The sequence below is a fragment of the Passer montanus genome, unplaced genomic scaffold (assembly GCF_014805655.1).
Source record: "Passer montanus isolate IOZ18808 unplaced genomic scaffold, ASM1480565v1 scaffold156, whole genome shotgun sequence".
Classification (NCBI taxonomy): Eukaryota; Metazoa; Chordata; class Aves; order Passeriformes; family Passeridae; genus Passer; species Passer montanus.
Genome location: NW_024362716.1, coordinates 615772 through 634207, shown reverse-complemented (window position 1 = coordinate 634207; position 18436 = coordinate 615772). Strand labels below are relative to the sequence as shown.

Below are 18436 nucleotides of genomic sequence, written 5' to 3'. Positions count from 1 at the left end.
GAAATTGCTATTTTTGGCATCCCCGTGTCCCTGTTCTCCACCCAGGGCAGGAGGAAGGGCTGGGCTCTAAATCTCCCAGGGAGCTTTTCCAGGCAGGATTTTTCTCTCCTCTTCCCACTTTTTTATTATTTTTTCCCTTTTTTCCCCGCCTTTCCCACGTGGGTTCCCCGAGGCAAAGGAAAACAAGCGAGGATGATTTTTATTTTTTTTTTCTTTTGTCTCGGTCCTAATCCAGCCCTGCCTCCTCCTTTCCATTCACAAATTTCTTCCATGGCTGGGGAAAAAAAGGAAAAAAGGGAAAAATATTATATATTTAAATTTATTTTAAAAATTAATTAAAAAGGGAAAGGAGGGAAGGAAGGATGGAGGAGATCCGAGCTGATCCCAAGGGTTCCATTCCACCTCCCAATAATCCTATGGATTAAAACAAAAAAATTAAAAAAATAAACATAAAGGAAGCGCTCAGGATTGGGAGAGAGAAGGGAAAAAAGAGAGAAAAGGGAAAAAATGGGCAAATTCAGCTGCAAGGGGGAATCTCACCTTGGAAAACCAAGGAAATTCACCCGCAAGGCCGAAATGTCCAGATGGTGGAAAAACCAAGGAAATTTGGCTGTAGGGTTAAAATCTCATTTTGGGAAAACAAAGAGATCCAGCTGCAGGGCAGAAACCTCCACATGTCAATAAAAACAGGAAATTCCCTTTAAGGCCGAATTCTCTCCATTCTGGCAAACCCAGGAAATTCCCTTTTGGGCCGAATTCCCCCCATTTCGGCAGGTTCAGGAAATTCTCCTTAAGGCCAACCTCTCCCCATTTCAGCCCCCAGGAAATTCCCTTTTACCCCAAACTCCCATTTCATCACCCAGGAAATTCCCATTAACCCCCAACTCCCATTTCAGCCCCCAGGAAATTCCCTTTTACCCCAAACTCCCATTTCAGCCCCCAGGAAATTCCCATTAACCCCAAACTCCCATTTCAGCCCCCAGGAAATTCCCATTAACCCCAAAACTCCCATTTCAGCCCCCAGGAAATTCCCATTAACCCCAAACTCCCATTTCAGCCCCCAGGAAATTCCCATTAACCCCAAACTCCCATTTCAGCCCCCAGGAAATTCCCATTAACCCCAAATTCCCATTTCAGCCCCCAGGAAATTCCCATTAACCCCAAATTCCCATTTCAGCCCCCAGGAAATTCCCTTTTACCCCAAACTCCCATTTCAGCCCCCAGGAAATTCCCTTTTACCCCAAACTCCCATTTCAGCCCCCAGGAAATTCCCTTTTACCCCAAACTCCCATTTCAGCCCCCAGGAAATTCCCATTAACCCCAACCTGTCCCGGTTTCGGGGCGCGGGCGCCGCTCGGGGGTTCCTTTGTGGGGCTCCTTTGTGGGGCTCCTTTGTGGGGTTCCTTTGTGGGGTTCCTTTGTGGGGCTCCTTTGTGGGGCTCCTTTGTGGGGTTCCTTTGTGGGGTTCCTTTGTGGGGCTCCTTTGTGGGGCTCCTTTGTGGGGTTCCTTTGTGGGGTTCCTTTGTGGGGCTCCTTTGTGGGGCTCCTTTGTGGGGTTCCTTTGTGGGGCTCCTTTGTGGGGTTCCTTTGTGGGGCTCCTTTGTGGGGTTCCTTTGTGGGGCTCCTTTGTGGGGTTCCTTTGTGGGGCTCCTTTGTGGGGTTCCTTTGTGGGGCTCCTTTGTGGGGTTCCTTTGTGGGGCTCCTTTGTGGGGTTCCTTTGTGGGGCTCCTTTGTGGGGCTCCTTTGTGGGGCTCCTTTGTGGGGCTCCTTTGTGGGGCTCCTTTGTGGGGCTCCTTTGTGGGGCTCCTTTGTGGGGCTCCTCTGTGGGGTCCCTCTGTGGGGTTCCTTTGTGGGGCTCCTTTGTGGGGTTCCTTTGTGGGGCTCCTTTGTGGGGTTCCTTTGTGGGGCTCCTTTGTGGGGTCCCTTTGTTCCTTCCCCCTCCCCGCCGGCCCCGAGGATCCAACCAGCGGCGTTTGCATGTTCGGAGCAGGTGGGGGCCCAGATGTGGGATGTGCAGCCCGAATTAGCCACCCTAATCATCACCGGGCGCGCGGGGGCAGGGCCGGCGCTAATTGCGGCGCTCGGCTGTGCCCGCGGTGAAGCCGAGCTCCGCTCCGAGCTGGAGCCGAGGCCGGGCCCAGCCGGGTCCGGGGGCTTGGGGAGCTCCCGGAGGCCCCTGGCTCGTCCCCGTGGGGTTTTTGGGGTTTTTCCCGGCTGCTTTGGGGTGGTGCCCGAGCGCCTTGGCCCGGTGGTTCAGGCACGCTTCGTGCCTGGGTTTATCCGGATGTTTCCAGAACGTTCTGGTTCATCCGGATGTTCCTGGAACGTTCCGGTTTATCCAGATGTGTCCGGAACATTCAGCTTTGTCCGGATGTTTCTGGAATGTTCCAGTTTATCCGGATGTTTCTGCAATGTTCCAGTTTATCCGGATGTTTCCGGAACGTTCCGGTTACCCGGATGTTTCCGGAACGTTCCGTGTCCCCCCCCCCGCGTGCCTCCCTGCAGGAGCAGCGCACGGAGCCAGGAGAAGGAGCCCGCTTTTCCACTTTCCCCTAAATCCCGAGGTTTTGGCCTCCAGAGCCTCCCATCCTGCCCCGCCGCTCCCAGGGGCGCTGCCACCCCGAAGGGTTGAGGTGGCACCCAGAGGTGGCACCCAGAGGTGGCACCGGGGACACCCAGAGGTGGCACTGGGGGCACCCAGAGGTGGCACTGGGGACATTCAGGATCCGGGTGCAGCTGGCACCGCTTCCCCTGGAGGAGCCCCGGGAATGGGATCAGGAATGGGATTGGGGTCGGGAATGGGAATGGGAATGGGACCAGGAGGTGGAATAGGAATGGGATTGGGAATGAGAACGGGAATGGGATTGGGTTCGGGAATGGGAACGGGGTCGGGAATGGGAATGGGAGCAGGAATGGGAATGGGGTCGGGAATGGGAATGGGATTGGGAATGGGAATGGAAGGGAAATGGGAACGGGGACAGGAATGGGAATGGGGAATGGGAATGGGAATGGGGAAGGGAGCAGGAAAAGGAGCAGGGAAGGGACCGGGAAGGGACCGGGAAGGGACCGGGAAGGGACCGGGAAGGGGCCGCCGGAGCTGCGGGAGGTTCCCGGGGTTTCCTCTTGGGAAAAGCCGGGAATTGGCTCCGGTTCCGCGGGAGGGGCCGGGGAAGCTGCGCCCCCCCCGGGGCCGAGCCTGGAGCTGCTCCCGGGGGGACCCCGGCTCTGCTCCCGTCCCTCCTCCTCCTCCTCCTCCTCCTTCCTCCCGTGAGGGGTTTGGGGTCAGGGGACAAAATTCCCACCCGGCCCAGAGGAAATCCCGGGATCCCAAAGCTCTGGGACGGTCTAGAGAGGGGATTTTCCAGGCAGGGAAGTTTGGGGACATCCCAAAATCCAGTCCCGGTCCCAGTCCCGGTCCCAGTCCCAATCCCAGTCCCGGTCCCAGTCCCAGTCCCAATCCCAGTCCCGGTCCCAGTCCCAATCCCAGTCCCAGTCCCAATCCCAGTCCCAGTCCCAGCCAGTCCCGGTCCCAGTCCCGGTCCCAGTCCCAATCCCAGTCCCGGTCCCAGTCCCAGTCCCAATCCCAGTCCCGGTCCCAGTCCCAATCCCAGTCCCAGTCCCAATCCCAGTCCCAGTCCCAGTCCCAATCCCAGTCCCAGTCCCAATCCCAATCCCGGTCCCAATCCCAATCCCAGTCCCGGTCCCAATCCCGGTCCCAATCCCAATTCCAGTCCCAATCCCAGTCCCATTCCCAGTCTTTTTTCCGGGAAAAAAGAACCAAAAAGGGAAAAGTGGGATAATCTTCCCACCTGTTTGCTTTTAAATGGGGGGGGTGGTGGGATTTTGGGAAAATAAAAGGAAGAAAAAAGGGAAAAGAGGGAAAAGAGGGGGGGAAAGTGGAAAAGAAGGGGGAAAAGGGAAAAAAAGGAAAAGGGGGGAAAAAAGGAAAAAGAGGAAAACCCCCCTCACTTGTCAGGTTCTAAATTGGGTGGGCGGGGGGGATTTGGGGAAAAAAAGGGAACGTGGGGAAAACCCCTCACCTGTTCACTTTTAAATCGCTTTGGGTTTTTTTTTTTCCCCTAAAAAAATGAGAAAAAAATTTCCCAGGATGGGGAGAAAACCTCGCAGGCCGGGGAGAGGCCCCGAGCAGCTGGAGATGCCATAAATCCCGCGGGTGTCGGCGGCCCCGCCGCCCCATAAATATCCCCGGGAGGGGACAAAGCCCCCATTGAGCCCCGGCAGCTGCGCGGGACGGCCGCGGGTCAAGGGCGCCGCGGGCCCGGCCCGGCTCGTTCCCTTTTTACTCAGAAAAATCGGGTTTAGCCCCTCGGGCTGGGGAAAAATTGTTATTTGGGAGTTTTAGTGCTTAGGGTTTAGGGAGATTGGGTGGGGTGAAGGGGAAACTGAGGCACGGGGATTGAGGCCAAAATGGCTTTTACTTTTATTTTATTTTATTTTATTTTATTTTATTTTATTTTATTTATTTTATTATTTTATTTTATTTTTATTATTTTATTTTATTTTATTTTATTTTATTTTATTTTATTTTATTTTATTTTATTTTATTTTATTATTATTTTTTAAATTTTATTTTATTTTATTTTATTTATTTAATTTCATTTTAATATTTTATTTTTAAAATGTATGTTATTTATTTTTGTTATATTTATATTTATTTTAATTTTATTTAATTATTTTATATTACGTACTTATTCTATTGTATTTCATTTATGTATTCATTTCATTTATTTATTTATATTTAATATTTTATTTCCTTATTGTATTGTATTTTATTTATATATTAATTTTATTTATTTATTTTAAATATTTATTTTTGCATTTATTTATTTATTTTAAATATTTTAAATTTATGTACTTATTTATTTATTTTAAATTTATTTATTTATTTATGCATTTACATTTTAAATTTTTTTTTTTTTGGTGGAAAATTGGAAACTTTCCTGCCCCAAAACCTTGGGATTTTTGTGTTTTCCATCCTGATTCCCATGAAGAGCCAGGAAACTCCTGGAGAACCTTCCAGAAAACTCCACCTCCTTTAATTCTGGGAATTTTGGAGCCTCCCAGCCTGGATTTACCTGAGCAGCCAGCGGATCTTCCCCTGGAAAAAAGGAAAAAGATAATTCTGGGCTATCCCCAAAAAATCCCGGGGATTTTCCCAAAAAATGGGATAATCCCTAATAATGGGATTTTTTGGGAGATAATCCCAAAAAAATCGGGATTTCCAGGGCTCCAGGCGGCTTTAAAGGCTCCGAATGGACGCAAATGAGGCGATTTTCCAGATTTTTCTCATTTCCAGGGATTAAAAACCCGAGGAAAAGAGGGAAAATCCCAATTAAAATTAATTTTTTTTAGTTTCAAAAATAAAAATGAAACGCCCAGGTCCTCTGAACTCCAGGAAGTGCCCAAGAATTGGGTGGAATTCTCCTTTTTTCCCCGTTTTTAATGGATAAAATTCCACGTGGAATGGCTTAGCACCCGCGGGTTGGAAATTCCCTTTATTCACCCCAAATTTCTCTCATTAATGGCATTTTATGGGGCCATTCTTGGGAAGTTCTTGTGGAATTTTGAGTTTCTCGTTATTTTTTTCTCTTTTTTTGGGGGGGGGGGGATTTTTTGGGAGCGATTCTTGGAAACTTTTTTGGGGAATTATTTGTGGAATTTTGTGTTCCCAACTTTGGGAGCAGAGGTTTTTTTTCCTCGTTATTTTTTGGGGAGGTTTTTTTCCCTCCTCCTCCCGCGGCTGCTGGCAGAGGTGGAATTAATCCCTATGGAAATTTATTGAAATGAATTCCCGCCTGGACACTCAAGCTGTTCCCAGCCTGGCGAGGGGGGAGGGCGCGGAGACCCCCGGGATCCCAGATCCCCCTCCCCCTTTCCTGGGGTTTTTCCCTGCTGGAATTGCGGAGTTCTGCCCCAAATCCGCGATTCCCCCGGGGGCTCTTGGAGAGCAGCGAGGCTCCAGTGGCTCTGGAAAATTAAATTTTTTGGGGGTTGGTTTTGCCCCCAAAAAATCCTCGAGTTTTGGTTGTTCCATGAGGGGAATATTGAGCGTTTCCAGAACTGAGAAATCCTGGTTTTCCTGCCCGAAATCCCTGGCTTTATTTGTTGGAATTGCCCTGAAACGGATCCAGTTTTCCCAAATTAAACAGATCCAAATTAAACAGATCCAAATTAAACAGATCCAAATTAAACAGATCCAGCTTTCCCAAATTAATTCTCCCAAATTTCCCCAACTCAAACAGATCCAGCTCTTCCTGTTGGGATGGGACAGAGATTTCCTTGGGATGGCGGAGACAGAGTGAGCACCAAAATCTGGGAATCCTGGGAATCCTGGGAATCCTGGGAATCCTGGGAATTCTGGGAAATTGGGAATCCTGGAATTCTGGGAAATTGGGAATTCTGGGAATCCTGGAAATTCTGGAACCCTGGGAATTCTGGGAATTCTGGGAATTCTGGCAATTTGAGGATTCTGGGAATTCTGGAATCCTGGGGATTTGGGAATTCTGGAATTCTGGAATCCTGGGGATTTGGGAATTCTGGAATTCTGGAATCCCGGGAATCCCCGGGGGCATCCTCGGGGCTGGGGGCGTCCGGAGCCTCCCCTGGACCCGAATCCCGAAATCCCGGGAATCGGAGCTGGGGGAACCAGCAGGGACCCCAAAACCAACTAAACCCCAGTTAATTATCCCAAGTAATTAATGACTGAGGGAATTTGGGCTCGGGCCGGGCGGGGCTGGGTGAGGGAGGGGCTGGAACAACGTGGGGCAGTGTGGGAGACTGGAACTGGGAATGAACTGGGAACTGGGAATGAACTGGGAATGGGAATGAACTGGGAACTGGGAATGAACTGGGAATGGGAATGAACTGGGAACTGGGAATGAACTGGGAATGAACTGGGAACTGGGAATTGGGAACTGGGAATTGGGAACTGGGAGCAGGGACATTCCTGGGGACGGCAGGTGACACTGGCTCTGTCCCTCCCCAGGACGCTCTCGGTGACCGCCCCCCCGGGCCCCCCCCGGGCCAGGGGCAGTGACAAGGACGTGAGCGCGGCGCTGCCCCCGCCCGGCCCCGGGACCCGCCCGAGCACGGTGAGGAACTCCTGACCTGTCCCTTCCCCTGTCCCAAGGTGTCACCTGCCCCTTCCCCTGCCCCAAGGTGTCACTGCCCCTTCCCCTGCCCCCAGGTGCCACCTGTCCCTTCCCCTGCCCCAAGGTGCCACCTGCCCCAAGGTGCCACCTGTCCCTTCCCCTGCCCCAAGGTGCCACCTGCCCCAAGGTGTCACCTGCCCCTTTCCTTTCTGTCCCAAGGTGTCACTGCCCCCTTCCCCTGCCCCAAGGTGTCACCTGTCCCTCCCCCTGTCCCAAGGTGTCACCTGTCCCTTCCCCTGTCCCAAGGTGCCACCTGCCCCTTTCCTTTCTTTCCCAAGGTGTCACCTGTCCCTTCCCCTGTCCCAAGGTGCCACCTGCCCCTTTCCTTTCAGTCCCAAAAAATGGGGTTTTCCTCTCCCAGCTCTGCAGAGGGAGGTGTGGGGGGGTCCGGATGGCCCAGAGGGGACAATTGCTGTCCCTTTGGGGCTGAAGGGTGGGGACAGGGACAGGGACAGGGACAGGGACAGGGATGTCCCACCTGTGCCTCAATCCCTTTTCCTCTCCTCATTCCCAGCCTGGACCTGGGGGCTGGCTCAGATCCCTCTTCCTTTGGGGTCACCCTGATGGGGACAGGCTGGGGACAGGCTGGGGACACAGGGACAGGTTTGGGACAGGCTGGGGACAGGTGGGATGGACTGGGGACAGGTTTGGGACAGGCTGGGGACAGGGCCAGGTTGCCCCAGCCCCACCAGGCCCCCCCGAGCCCCATTCCAGCCCCACAATTCCCATTTTTTCCATCTTTTAGCCCAATTTCGAGGCAATCCCGCAGCTCCAGCAGGCGGGTCGCGGTGACTCCAGCTCTGTCCCCCCACAGGGGACACCTCTAAAATGCCACCAAACCTTTCAGTGCCACAAGAGCCAGGACAAACCTCAGCAGGGACATCCCCAAAACCCCCTCCCAAATACTGAGCCGTGCATTAAATTAAGGCTGAGGGAAAAAAATGTAAAAAAAATGAAAACTGAAATCAATAAAATCGATGAAAGGAGGGAGAAGGCGGCACGTCGGAGGGGAAGCGTGGCAGTTTGTTATGCTAACCGAGGGGGGCTCCGCGCGGGGGGACGAGCCGGAGAGGTCTGAAGAGCAAGGAGTTCACAGGCCCTCTCCTTTTGTCATGCTAAAAGTGCAACACACAAAATATACACAGGCAGCTGCTCGATGGAGCGTGAAATACGGGAGATTTCTCCGCCGGCCCCGGGTAATGCGATGCAGCCGCGGGACAATGCCCGGCCGCCGCCTTTGTGCGCCGCGGGAAACTTGGATTTTATTTCATTTTTCTCTTTTTTAGGGGGCTGGGACAAACGGCCGGAGCGAGGGACGGAGGCGGGGAGCGCCCCGGTGCCGGGCTGGAGCCGGCCCAGCCCCGCTGGGGGGAGATGTCGCCCCCGGGGCGGTTTTGGGGACGTTTGGGGACATTCGGGGTCCCGCGGCGGGCGCTGCCTTTGCTGATGCTAATGGGGAGCGGTGTAAAATCAGCGCTCAAAGGCGCCTTTGTGTCCCCGGGGGGCTCCGAGCATCCATCTTCCGCCTCCCCTCGGGGGTCTGAGCTGAAAGCGGCGCCCCGGGGGCTCCGAGGGACCGAGCTGCCGCTTCGGGCAGCGCCCGTGTCCAACCCGGCGGCTTTGGGGGGTTTTGGGCGGTTTTGGGGGGTTTTGGGGGGCTCAGGGCATGCAGGCAGCGGAGGTGATGGAGCAGGAGGCTTCCCCGGGCTGCGGTATTTTGGGGGAATTTGGGGCGTTTTTGGCACCGCATCCCAGCGGAGGAGGCGCTGCTGGGGGGGGCACAGCGGGGGATGCCAGGGGAGGGGTTTTGGGGGTCGCACCCCCAGAGCCGGGCACCCCGAGCCCTCGGGGGATGCTCCGGGCGCGGGCGGAAGCGACATCTAGCGGGAAGCGCATCCCGTCGCCAGGGAGATCGATTTCCATGGCAACGCTGGGGAGCGGCGCCGCTGGACCAGGGGCACCGCGGCCCGGACCCGGCACGGGCCGGGGGTCCCGGCACTGGGGAGTGGGAGATCAAACTGGGATGTGGGTGATCAAACTGGGATTTGAACGATCAAACTGGATTTTGGGTCCTGGCACTGGGATGTGGGTGGTGGAACTGAGATTCCGTTCTATTCCTCATCGTGCTGCTCTGCTTTCGTTGGTAATAAATTAAATTAATTTCCCCGGGGTCGAGTCTGGTTTTTACGGGTCGGCTGAGGAGGGGGAGCGCAGGAGCTGCTTCGGTGCCTGCCTGGTGTTAGCCCGGGGCGGGGGTGAGAGAGGACACACGGATATGATTTATCACCGATATTATCGACACTATCGATATCCCGAGCGGGCTCGGCCCCGCCGGGACTCGAACCCGCGGCTCCCGGGACTCGAACCGGCCCCGCCGGGACTCGAACCCGGGCCCCACCGCTCCCGGGAGGCCGCGCCCGCGGAACCGCGTGCCGCGCAGAGCCCGCCCCCTCCCAAAGCCGCCCTGTCATTGGTCAATGATCTGCCAATCAAAAGGAACACAGTCTCGGATTGGTTGATATGAGGGGCGTGCCCGAGGGGGCGGGGTCGCGGGCGGGCTTCCTGCGGGCGCCTTTGCGCTGACCCCCGGCATGGTGGGCACGGGCCGGGCCGGGAGGGACCGGGATGGACCGGGAATGGACCCTGGGGGGACCGGGATGGACCGGGATGGACCGGGATGGACCCTGGGGGGACCGGGATGGACCGGGACGGACCCTGGGGGGACCGGGATGGACCGGGAATGGACCCTGGGGGGACCGGGAGGGACCGGGAATGGACCGGGAGGGACCGGGATGGACCGGGATGGACCCTGGGGGGACCGGGATGGACCAGGACGGACCGGGGAGGGACCGGGATGGACCGGGACGGACCCTGGGGGGACCGGGAGGGACCGGGATGGACCGGGATGGACCCTGGGGGGACCGGGATGGACCAGGACGGACCGGGGAGGGACCGGGATGGACCGGGACGGACCCTGGGGGGACCGGGAGGGACCCTGGGGGGACCGGGACGGACCAGGACGGACCGGGAGTTCTGAGCGGGGGATGCGTGGCCAGGCTGCCCGGGGGGGTCCCAGGGGGTCCGTGCCCGGGGGTCCCGGGGTGACCGTGGCCAGGGGTCCCTGCCCGGGGTCCCACCCGGCCGGGGGTCCCTGCAGCGCCCCCCCGGTTCCCGAGGGTCCCTGCCCGGTGCCTTCCCAGGGGGTGTCCCCAGCAGGGACAGAGCAGGGCACAGCCCCATGGCCGGCTCTGCGGGGCTGTCCCCGGCTGTCCCCAGCCCCGGGGTGTCCCCAGCCCCGGTGACCCCGGCTGTCCCCAGCCCCGGTGACCTCAGCCCCGGTGACCCCGGCTGTCCCCAGCCCTGGTGACCCCGGTGTCCCCAGCCCCGGTGACCCCGGCTGTCCCCAGCCCCGGTGACCTCAGCCCCGGTGACCCCGGCTGTCCCCAGCCCTGGTGACCCCGGTGTCCCCAGCCCCGGTGACCCCGGCTGTCCCCAGCCCCGGTGACCCCAGCCCCGGTGACCCCGCTGTCCCGCAGGCGGTGATGGGGGTGCAGCTGCTGGTCACCCTGCTGGCCGCCACGCTGCTGCACAGGCTGGCCCCGCGCTGCTCCTTCGCCCGCTGGCTGCTCTGCAATGGCAGGTACGGCCCTGGCCCCGTCCCCGCGCTGCTGGGGACGCGCCAGCTGCTGCCACCCCCTGTCCCCCAGCCTGTACAGGTACAAGCACCCCACGGACGAGCAGCTCTGCGCCCTGGCCGGGAAGCAGCGCCCCAAGGGCAGGAGGGACAGGTCGGTGTCACCGGGGGCCGGGGACAGCGGGGGCCACCCCGGGTGGCACGGGTGGCAGCCAGCCCTGGGTGACAGCCACCCCTGGGTGACAGCCAGCCCTGGGCTTGCCCGCAGGAGGGCCGGCGGGGTGGCAGAGGACAAGCCCCTGTCGGTGCCCCGCGACATCGAGCTGCAGCTGGACACCAGCCCCATCACGGCCGTGGACGCGCTGGGTGAGCAACGGGGAGCGGGGGGTCCCCGGTGAGGGGACGGACACGGGCCAGTGTGGGACAGACACGGGCCAGTGTGGGACAGACACGGGGACAGTGTGGGACAGACACGGGCCAGTGTGGGACAGACACGGGGACAGTGTGGGACAGACACGGGGACAGTGTGGGGACAGACATGGGGACAGTGTGGGACAGACACGGGGACAGTGTGGGGACAGACATGGGCCTGGTGTGGTGGTGTGTCCACACTGTGGTGACAGATGTGCCCCAGCATGGTGATGTGTCCCCAGCACAGTGGCGTGTCCCCAGCGCGGTGGCAGGCCTGTCCCCAGCACAGTGGCGTGTCCCCAGCGCGGTGGCAGGCCTGTCCCCAGCGCGGTGACACGTCCCACGCCCGCAGTGCTGCGCTATTTCCTGGAGTACCAGTGGTTCGTGGATTTCTCCGTCTACGCGGGCGCCGTGTACGTGTTCAGCGAGGGCTACTCCTGCCTGGCCAGCCCGGCCCGCGAGGGCAACCTGGGCGTGCTCTGGTGCCTGCTCACCGTGCTCTTCTGCGTGTATCCTGCCCTCGGGGGCACCAGCGGGGCCCCCGCCCTTGTTTGCCCTCCCTGCCCAGGCCCAAAGCTGGATTTTGTGGGTTATTCCTGAGCTCTGCAGGTTTTCCCTCCCTGCTGGATTTTGTGGGTTATTCCTGAGCTCTGCAGGTTTTCCCTCCCTGCTGAATTTTGTGGGTCATTCCTGAGCTCTGCAGGTTTTCCCTCCCAGGTGAGGTGTAAAACTGAATTCTGTAGATTATTTCTGAATTCTGTAGGTTTTCCCTCCCAGCCGAGGCCCAAAGCTGAATTTCTGGGGTCATTCCCGAGCTCTGCAGGTTTTCCCTCCCTGCTGAGTTTCTGGGGTCAGTGTTCAGCGAGGGCTACTCCTGCCTGGCCAGCCCGGCCCGCGAGGGCAACCTGGGCGTGCTCTGGTGCCTGCTCACCGTGCTCTTCTGCGTGTATCCTGCCCTCGGGGGCACCAGCGGGGCCCCCGCCCTTGTTTGCCCTCCCTGCCCAGGCCCAAAGCTGGATTTTGTGGGTTATTCCTGAGCTCTGCAGGTTTTCCCTCCCTGCTGAATTTTGTGGGTCATTCCTGAGCTCTGCAGGTTTTCCCTCCCTGCTGAATTTTGTGGGTCATTCCTGAGCTCTGCAGGTTTTCCCTCCCTGCTGAGTTCCTGGGCTCATTCCGAGCTCTGGGGGCTCCCCGCAGAGCAGCTGGTGGTGGCCTCGTGGCGATGCCCGGGGCTGAGCCGGGCTCGGGGGTCCCCTGGTGTCCCCCAACGTTTCCTTGACGGCCATCCCACCCCCAGGAAGGTTTTCCTGACGGTGATGCGTCACTATTTCCGCTCGGAGGAGGGCGGGGAGCGCTCCGTGTGCCTCACGGCCGCCTTCCTCTTCCTCCTGCTGGCCATGCTGGCCCTGCTGGTCCGCGAGGACTTCCTGGAGTTCGGCCTCGAGGCCGGTGGGTGCCGGGAGGGGACCCGGGCAGGGGGGCCACAGCGCTCCGGGGGTCACTCCGGGGGTCACTCCTCACCCCTGGGTCACTCATTGGTCACTCCCAGGGGCCACTCCTCACTCCTGGGGTCACTCCTCACTCCTGGGGGTCACTCCCCTCTGCCATTGGCCACTCCCCTGTGGTCACTCCCTGGTCACTCCCTTGGTCACTCCATGGTCACTCCCCAGTCATTCTGTGGTCACTCTGGTCACTCCCGCAGGGCTGGCCGGAGTCTCCTCTAACCTGGAGCCCATCCTGAAGCCGCGGGGCTGGGAGTGGACGTGAGTTGGTTCTGGGGGGGCCAAACCCCTTTTTGGGGGCTGGGGCAGGGCCGGTGGCCGCAGCCGCGCTGTCCCCTGTGCCCTGTCCCCAGGCTGCCGCTGGCCAGGCTGGCCTTCAAGCTGGGGCTGGTGGCCCTGGGCTCCCTGCTGGGCGCCTGCCTGACCTTCCCGGGGCTGCGCCTGGCTCAGACACACCTGGACGCCCTGAGCATGGCGGCTGGCAAGCCCCTGACACGGTGGGGACACCTGGGGACACCTGGGGACACCTGGGGACACCTGGGGATTGTGGGGGGCAGTGGGGGACAGCTGGGGACAGTGGGGGACACCTGGGGACACCGGGGGATTGTGGGGGCAGTGGGGGACACCTGGGGACACCGGGGGAACCTGGGGATTGTGGGGGACAGTGGGGGACACCTGGGGACAGCGGGGAGGACAGTGGGGGACACCTGGGGACAGTGGGGGACACAGTGGTGGACAGCAGGGGATACCTGGGGTGGGAGGATGGGAGGGAGGTTGGGGTGCCAGGACCCCCCAGCTCTGGGGGAGGTTTGGGGTGGGAGAGGAGGGGTCTGGGGTCTCTCTGGGGTCTCTGGGGTCTCTCTGGGGTCTCTGGGGTGGGTGACAGTCCCTTCCAGGGCCCTGCTGCACGTGGGCTTCGTGGCTCCTGTGCTGGTGGTGCTGCTCTGGGTCCGGCCGCTGTCCCGGGATTTCCTGCTGCGGGCCCCGCTGGGCAAGCAGACCGTGCAGATGTGAGGGCACAGCTGGGGACGTCCCCCGTGACCCCCGTGACCCCTGTGACCCCCGTGACGGTGTCCCCACAGTAACCCCTCGTAACACCCAGCGTCCCCCAGTCGCTCCTCAATGTCCCCTGTGACCTCTGTGTTCCCCGTGTCCCCTGTGGATCAGGGGTTCCTGTACCCAGCCCTGTCCCTGTCCCCAGCCCGTGTCCCCTGTCCCTGTCCCCAGCCGTGTCCCCAGCCCGGTGCCATCCCCGTGTCCCCTGTCCCTGTCCCCAGCCCGGTGCCCCCCCCTGTCCCCTCTCCCCAGCCGTGTCCCCAGCCCGGTGCCACCCCCTGTCCCCTGTCCCCAGCCGTGTCCCCAGCCCGGTGCCACCCCCTGTCCCCTGTCCCCAGCCTGTCGGACGCGTCCTTTGACACGCTGCGGCTCTGGGCCGTGGTGGCGCTGTCGCTGCTGCGGCTGCTGGGGACGCGCCACCACCTGCAGGCGTACCTGGGGCTGGCCGAGCGCTGGGTGCGCCGCATGCGGCGCCAGGCGGGGCGGATCCCGGCCCGCGACATCCAGCAGCAGGTGGGGAACGGGGACGGGATGGGATGGGACGGGATGGGACGGGGACGGGAACGGGGACGGGGATGGGGACGGGGATGGGGACGGGGATGGGGATGGGGATGGGGATGGGGATGGGAACAGGATCGAGATCAAGACCATCAGGATCAGGATCAGGAATGGGAATGGGGTCAGGATCAAGGTCAGAGTTGGGACCAGGAACGGGATGGGGGTCAGGGCTGGGATCGGGGTTGGGATTGGGGCATGGCTCCCGGGATTCGCGCTGACGATTCCCGGGCTCCCGCAGATCTCCAGGATTTACTGCTACGTGTCCGTGGTGAGCCTGCAGTACCTGGGGCCCGTGATCCTCACGCTGCACTGCACGCTGCTGCTCAAGACGCTGGGTGAGGAGGGGCTGCTCGGGGGCTGCGGGGTCAGCACGAGGCCCGGGACCCGAACTGTCCCCGGCTGGCACAGCCCAGCCCGGGATGTCCCTGGTTCTGTCCCTGTTCTGTCCCTGTTCTGTCCCTGGTTCTGTTCTGGTTTGCACTGGGGACACACTCGGTGCTGGGACTGTGCCCCCAGCAGTCCTGGGCCACGGGGACACACCAGAGCTGTCCCCTGGGTCCCACAGAGACCCCCAGAGCTGTCCCTTGTCCCTCAGAGCCCCCAGAGCTGTCCCCTGGGTCCCACAGAGCCCCCAGAGCTGTCCCTTGTCCCTCAGAGCCCCCCAGAGCTGTCCCCTGGAGCCCCCAGAGCTGTCCCCTGTGTCCCTCAGAGCCCCCAGAGCTGTCCCTTGTCCCTCAGAGCCCCCAGAGCTGTCCCCTTGTCCCTCAGAGCCCCCAGAGCTGTCCCCTGTGTCCCTCAGAGCCCCCAGAGCTGTCCCCTGTGTCCCGCAGGTCACCTCTCCTGGGGGCTGTACCCCGCGTCCCCCGCCGTGTCCCCAGCAGCGCCGGTGGCCCCGCCACGCCCCGAGGGGGACGGGGACAGGGACGTGCAGGTGGTGGTGCAGGAGATCTCGGGGGTCCTGGGCTGCATCTTCACCCCCCCCTTCTTCCGAGGACTCTTCTCCTTCCTCACCTGGTGGGTGGCCGCCTGCCAGGTTGTCACCAGCCTCTTCGGCCTCTACTTCCACCAGTACCTGGCAGCGTCCTGACTGGGAGGACTGGGAGGGACTGGAGGGACTGGGAGGACTGGAGGGACTGGGTGCTGCTGCCTTGCCTGCTTGTGCCACTTTGAGGACACACGTTGGTGCCACCAGGACGGGTTTTGTGTCACCGCTGTGCCTGCCCCCCGTGGGGACACTCCAGTGCTGCCTTTTCCTGGAGGGCAGCGGCTCCTGCCGTGCTGGGGACACGGTGGGGACATCCAGGAGTGGCAGCTGGAGTGGCCAGCAGAGATGTCGGGGTGCTCTCAGCTGAGGCTGAGGGGTTTTTGTGGGGTCTCTGCACCCCGTGTGACCCCTCAGGCCCGGCAGCCTCGGGGCTGCCTGCTCCACAATAAACCAGTGACACCAGTGTTGTTGTCACCCAGAAGCTGCTCTCGGTGTCCCCAACCCCCTGAGCAGTGTCACAGTGCTGCTTGAAGCACCACCCGGCAGGAGCAGACCTCAGCTCACCTGGCCCTGTCCCTGGGGCCACCCAGGCTGGTGGCACTGGGTGGGGACAGGGCTGGGGTCCCTTTGCTGTCCCTGGGGTCACCTGGGGCTGGGGGCACTGGGTGGGGACAGGGCTGGGGTCCCTTTGCTGTCCCTGGGGTCACCTGGGGCTGGGGGCACTGGGTGGGGACAGGGCTGGGGTCCCTTTGCTGTCCCTGGGGTCACCTGGGGCTGGTGGCACTGGGTGGGGACAGGGGGTCCCCGGGGTGGCTGCTGCAGCTGTGTCAGACGGGATTAGCTCCTCTGATCCTGTTTCATTGCCCTGTAATGGTCTCAATTCCCTCCGGCCGAGCCCCGGAGCAGCAGCAGCGCCGGGCTGGGGTTAACTGGGCTAATCCAGCTCCTCCTCCTCCTCCTCCTCCTCCTCCTCCTCCTCCTGCTCCTGCTGCTGCTGCTGCTGCTTCCCGGGAATCCTCGCCATGGATATTTGAAGGAAAAAATAAGAAAAAAAGAGGGGAAATTCCCATTTTGCAAGTGGGGAATCCAAAGCCCAGCCCAGGGGAAATGGGGAGCCCAAAGCCCGGCCCAGCCCGGCCCAGCCCAGCGGGGATTTGGGCGCTGCCCCCCAGCAGGCTGGGAGGGCGCGGGGCTGTCCCCAGCAGGGTTTGGGGTGCGGGGGTCCCGCAGGGTTTGGGGTTGGGGTCCCGCAGGGTTTGGGGTTGGGGTCCCGCAGGGTTTGGGGTCCCGCAGGGGTTGGGGTCCTGCAGGGGTTGGGGTCCCGCAGGGGTTGGGGTCCCGCAGGGGTTGGGGTCCCGCCGTGGCGCTGCCCTGTCCCTCGGTCGCTGTGGCGTTGCCAGGGCCGGTCGCGGCGGGGGCAGACACGCAGACGGAGCCTCCCGGGGGAGCTGCCCAGACGGGTGACCCTGCCCGGCGGCGACAGTGACAGATCGAGCAGCGCAGCGCAGCGCAGACACGGCCCTGCGGGGCGGGGGGCTCGGGGGGCTCCGGGGGCTCGGGGGGCGGCAGAGGGACACCGGCACCTGGCAGGGAGGGATAGGGGAGCCTTTCCCACCCCATTTCCACCCCAAAATTCCCTGTCAGGGATCCCTTACAGGGAGGGATGGGGGGAATCCTTTCCCCCCCACTTCATCCCAAATGGGATTCCTGACAAGGAATCCTTTCCCACCCCATTTCCACCCCAAATCTGATCCCTGACAAGAAATCCTTTCCCACCCCATTTCCACCCCAAATCTGATCCCTGACAAGAAATCCTTTCCCACCCCACTTCATCCCAAATGGGATCCCTGACAGGGTTTGTGGAGGGATGTTTGAGGGTTTTCTTGAGGGTTTTTCGGGGGGATTCTGAAGGGTTTTTGGGAGGTTATGAGGGTTTTTTAAACGGTTTTTGGGAGGTTGTGAGGAGATTTTAGGGAGGAGATGTGAGGGTTTTTTGGGGTTATGAAGGATTTTTTGTGGGTTTTTGGGGGGTTAAGAGGGTTTTTTGGGGGGTTTTGAGGTTTTTTTTGAGTGTTGTGAGGATTTTTTTGAGGGGGTTTTGAGGCGTTTTTTGGGGGGGTTTTGAGGGTTTTTCGGGGGGGTTATGAGGTTTTTGTTTTTTTGTTTGTTTGTTTGTTGGGGTTTTTTTTGTTTGTTTGTTTTTTGGGTTTTTTTGAGGGGTTATAAAGGCTTTTTGGGAGTTAGGAGCGGTTCTCAGTCTGGGAGCCCCGAGCTGGGGGAAGGCTCCAGGCCGTGCCCGAGCCGACAGTGCCACCTGCTGCCACCAGGCTGGGGACAGCGACAACCAGAGCTGCTTCCCTTCCGCTGGGACCCCCCAAAGTCCCAGCAAAGCCCTGACCCAAAGCACGACAGGAGATTTGTGTGGGCAAGGGGGCACAACCCTCAAAAAACCCATAAAAACTTCTATAAATCCCCACAAAAAAAACCCTCAAAAATCCTCACAACCCCTAGAAAAAACCCCTCATAATCCCCTAAAAAAACCCTCAAAAAACTCCTCATAACACCCCAAAAATCCCTTAAAAAACCCTTCATAATTTCCCCCAAAACCCTCTCACAATCCCCCAAAAATCCCTTTACAAACCCTCAAAACGTCTAAAAACCCTTACAACCCCCTCAAAAAGCTATTCAAAAATCCCCAAAAATCTCCTCACAACCCCCCCAAAAAACCCCCCAAATCCCCTCAAAATCCCCTCAAAATCCTCTCAAAACCCCCCAAACGTTGCAGGCCTGGGAAGCAGAGAGAAGCCGTGGAGAGCCCCCAAGTCAATCACGTTTTTTATTAAATATACATCCTCTCTTGGCACAAATCTTCAAATATATAAACATTATATAACAAAGTGTCTTCACTGCAATAAAATAGAATCCAGATCCAAGAAAAGCCGTCAAAATCGACACGCACACATCGCTGCAGAGGGCACGGGGAAGGCAATTAACAGTGTTTGTGCTAATTAAGGGATGCATAGACCACACGGGCAGTGACCGGTGCTGGGACACCCTGCAGCTCGTGGTGATTTGGGGGAAAAGGGGGAAAAGGGGGAGGGAAAAGGGAGAAAAGTAA

The 18436-nt window shown here is 59.4% G+C and overlaps 2 protein-coding genes across 13 annotated transcripts in view; both read left to right on the top strand.

Annotated features, from left to right (window-relative positions):
• The window catches only part of LOC120499008 (collagen alpha-1(I) chain-like), a 34258-nt gene extending 24922 nt beyond the window's left edge, over positions 1-9336 (top strand). For 6 of the 11 annotated variants that reach the window (XR_005626785.1, XR_005626786.1, XM_039702369.1 and 3 more), the window contains 4 exons: positions 6264-6319; positions 7007-7112; positions 7918-8368; positions 8459-9336. Coding sequence is in view for 9 of the 11 variants with exons in the window: in XM_039702369.1 (XP_039558303.1) it covers positions 6264-6319; positions 7007-7112; positions 7918-8250 (495 nt within the window). In the remaining 2 variants the exon portion in view is untranslated. The remainder of the gene's footprint in view (positions 1-6263; positions 6320-7006; positions 7113-7917; positions 8369-8458) is intronic. The other 5 variants (XM_039702364.1, XM_039702365.1, XM_039702361.1 and 2 more) reach the window with 2 other exon arrangements.
• A 375-nt stretch (positions 9337-9711) lies between these two features.
• Positions 9712-15792, top strand: TMEM161A (transmembrane protein 161A). 2 transcript variants are annotated; one of them, XM_039702354.1, is made up of 12 exons: positions 9712-9766; positions 10709-10812; positions 10880-10960; positions 11075-11172; positions 11570-11726; positions 12515-12666; positions 12920-12980; positions 13073-13216; positions 13616-13729; positions 14114-14288; positions 14572-14668; positions 15164-15792. In XM_039702354.1, the coding sequence occupies exons 1-12, from the start codon at positions 9764-9766 to the stop codon at positions 15418-15420; spliced, it is 1443 nt and encodes a 480-aa protein (XP_039558288.1). In that variant the 5' UTR covers positions 9712-9763; the 3' UTR covers positions 15421-15792. The 2 variants fall into 2 exon arrangements, with proteins under 2 accessions (XP_039558288.1, XP_039558289.1); XM_039702355.1 differs by lacking the exon at positions 13616-13729.
• Positions 15793-18436: the final 2644 nt, after the last annotated feature.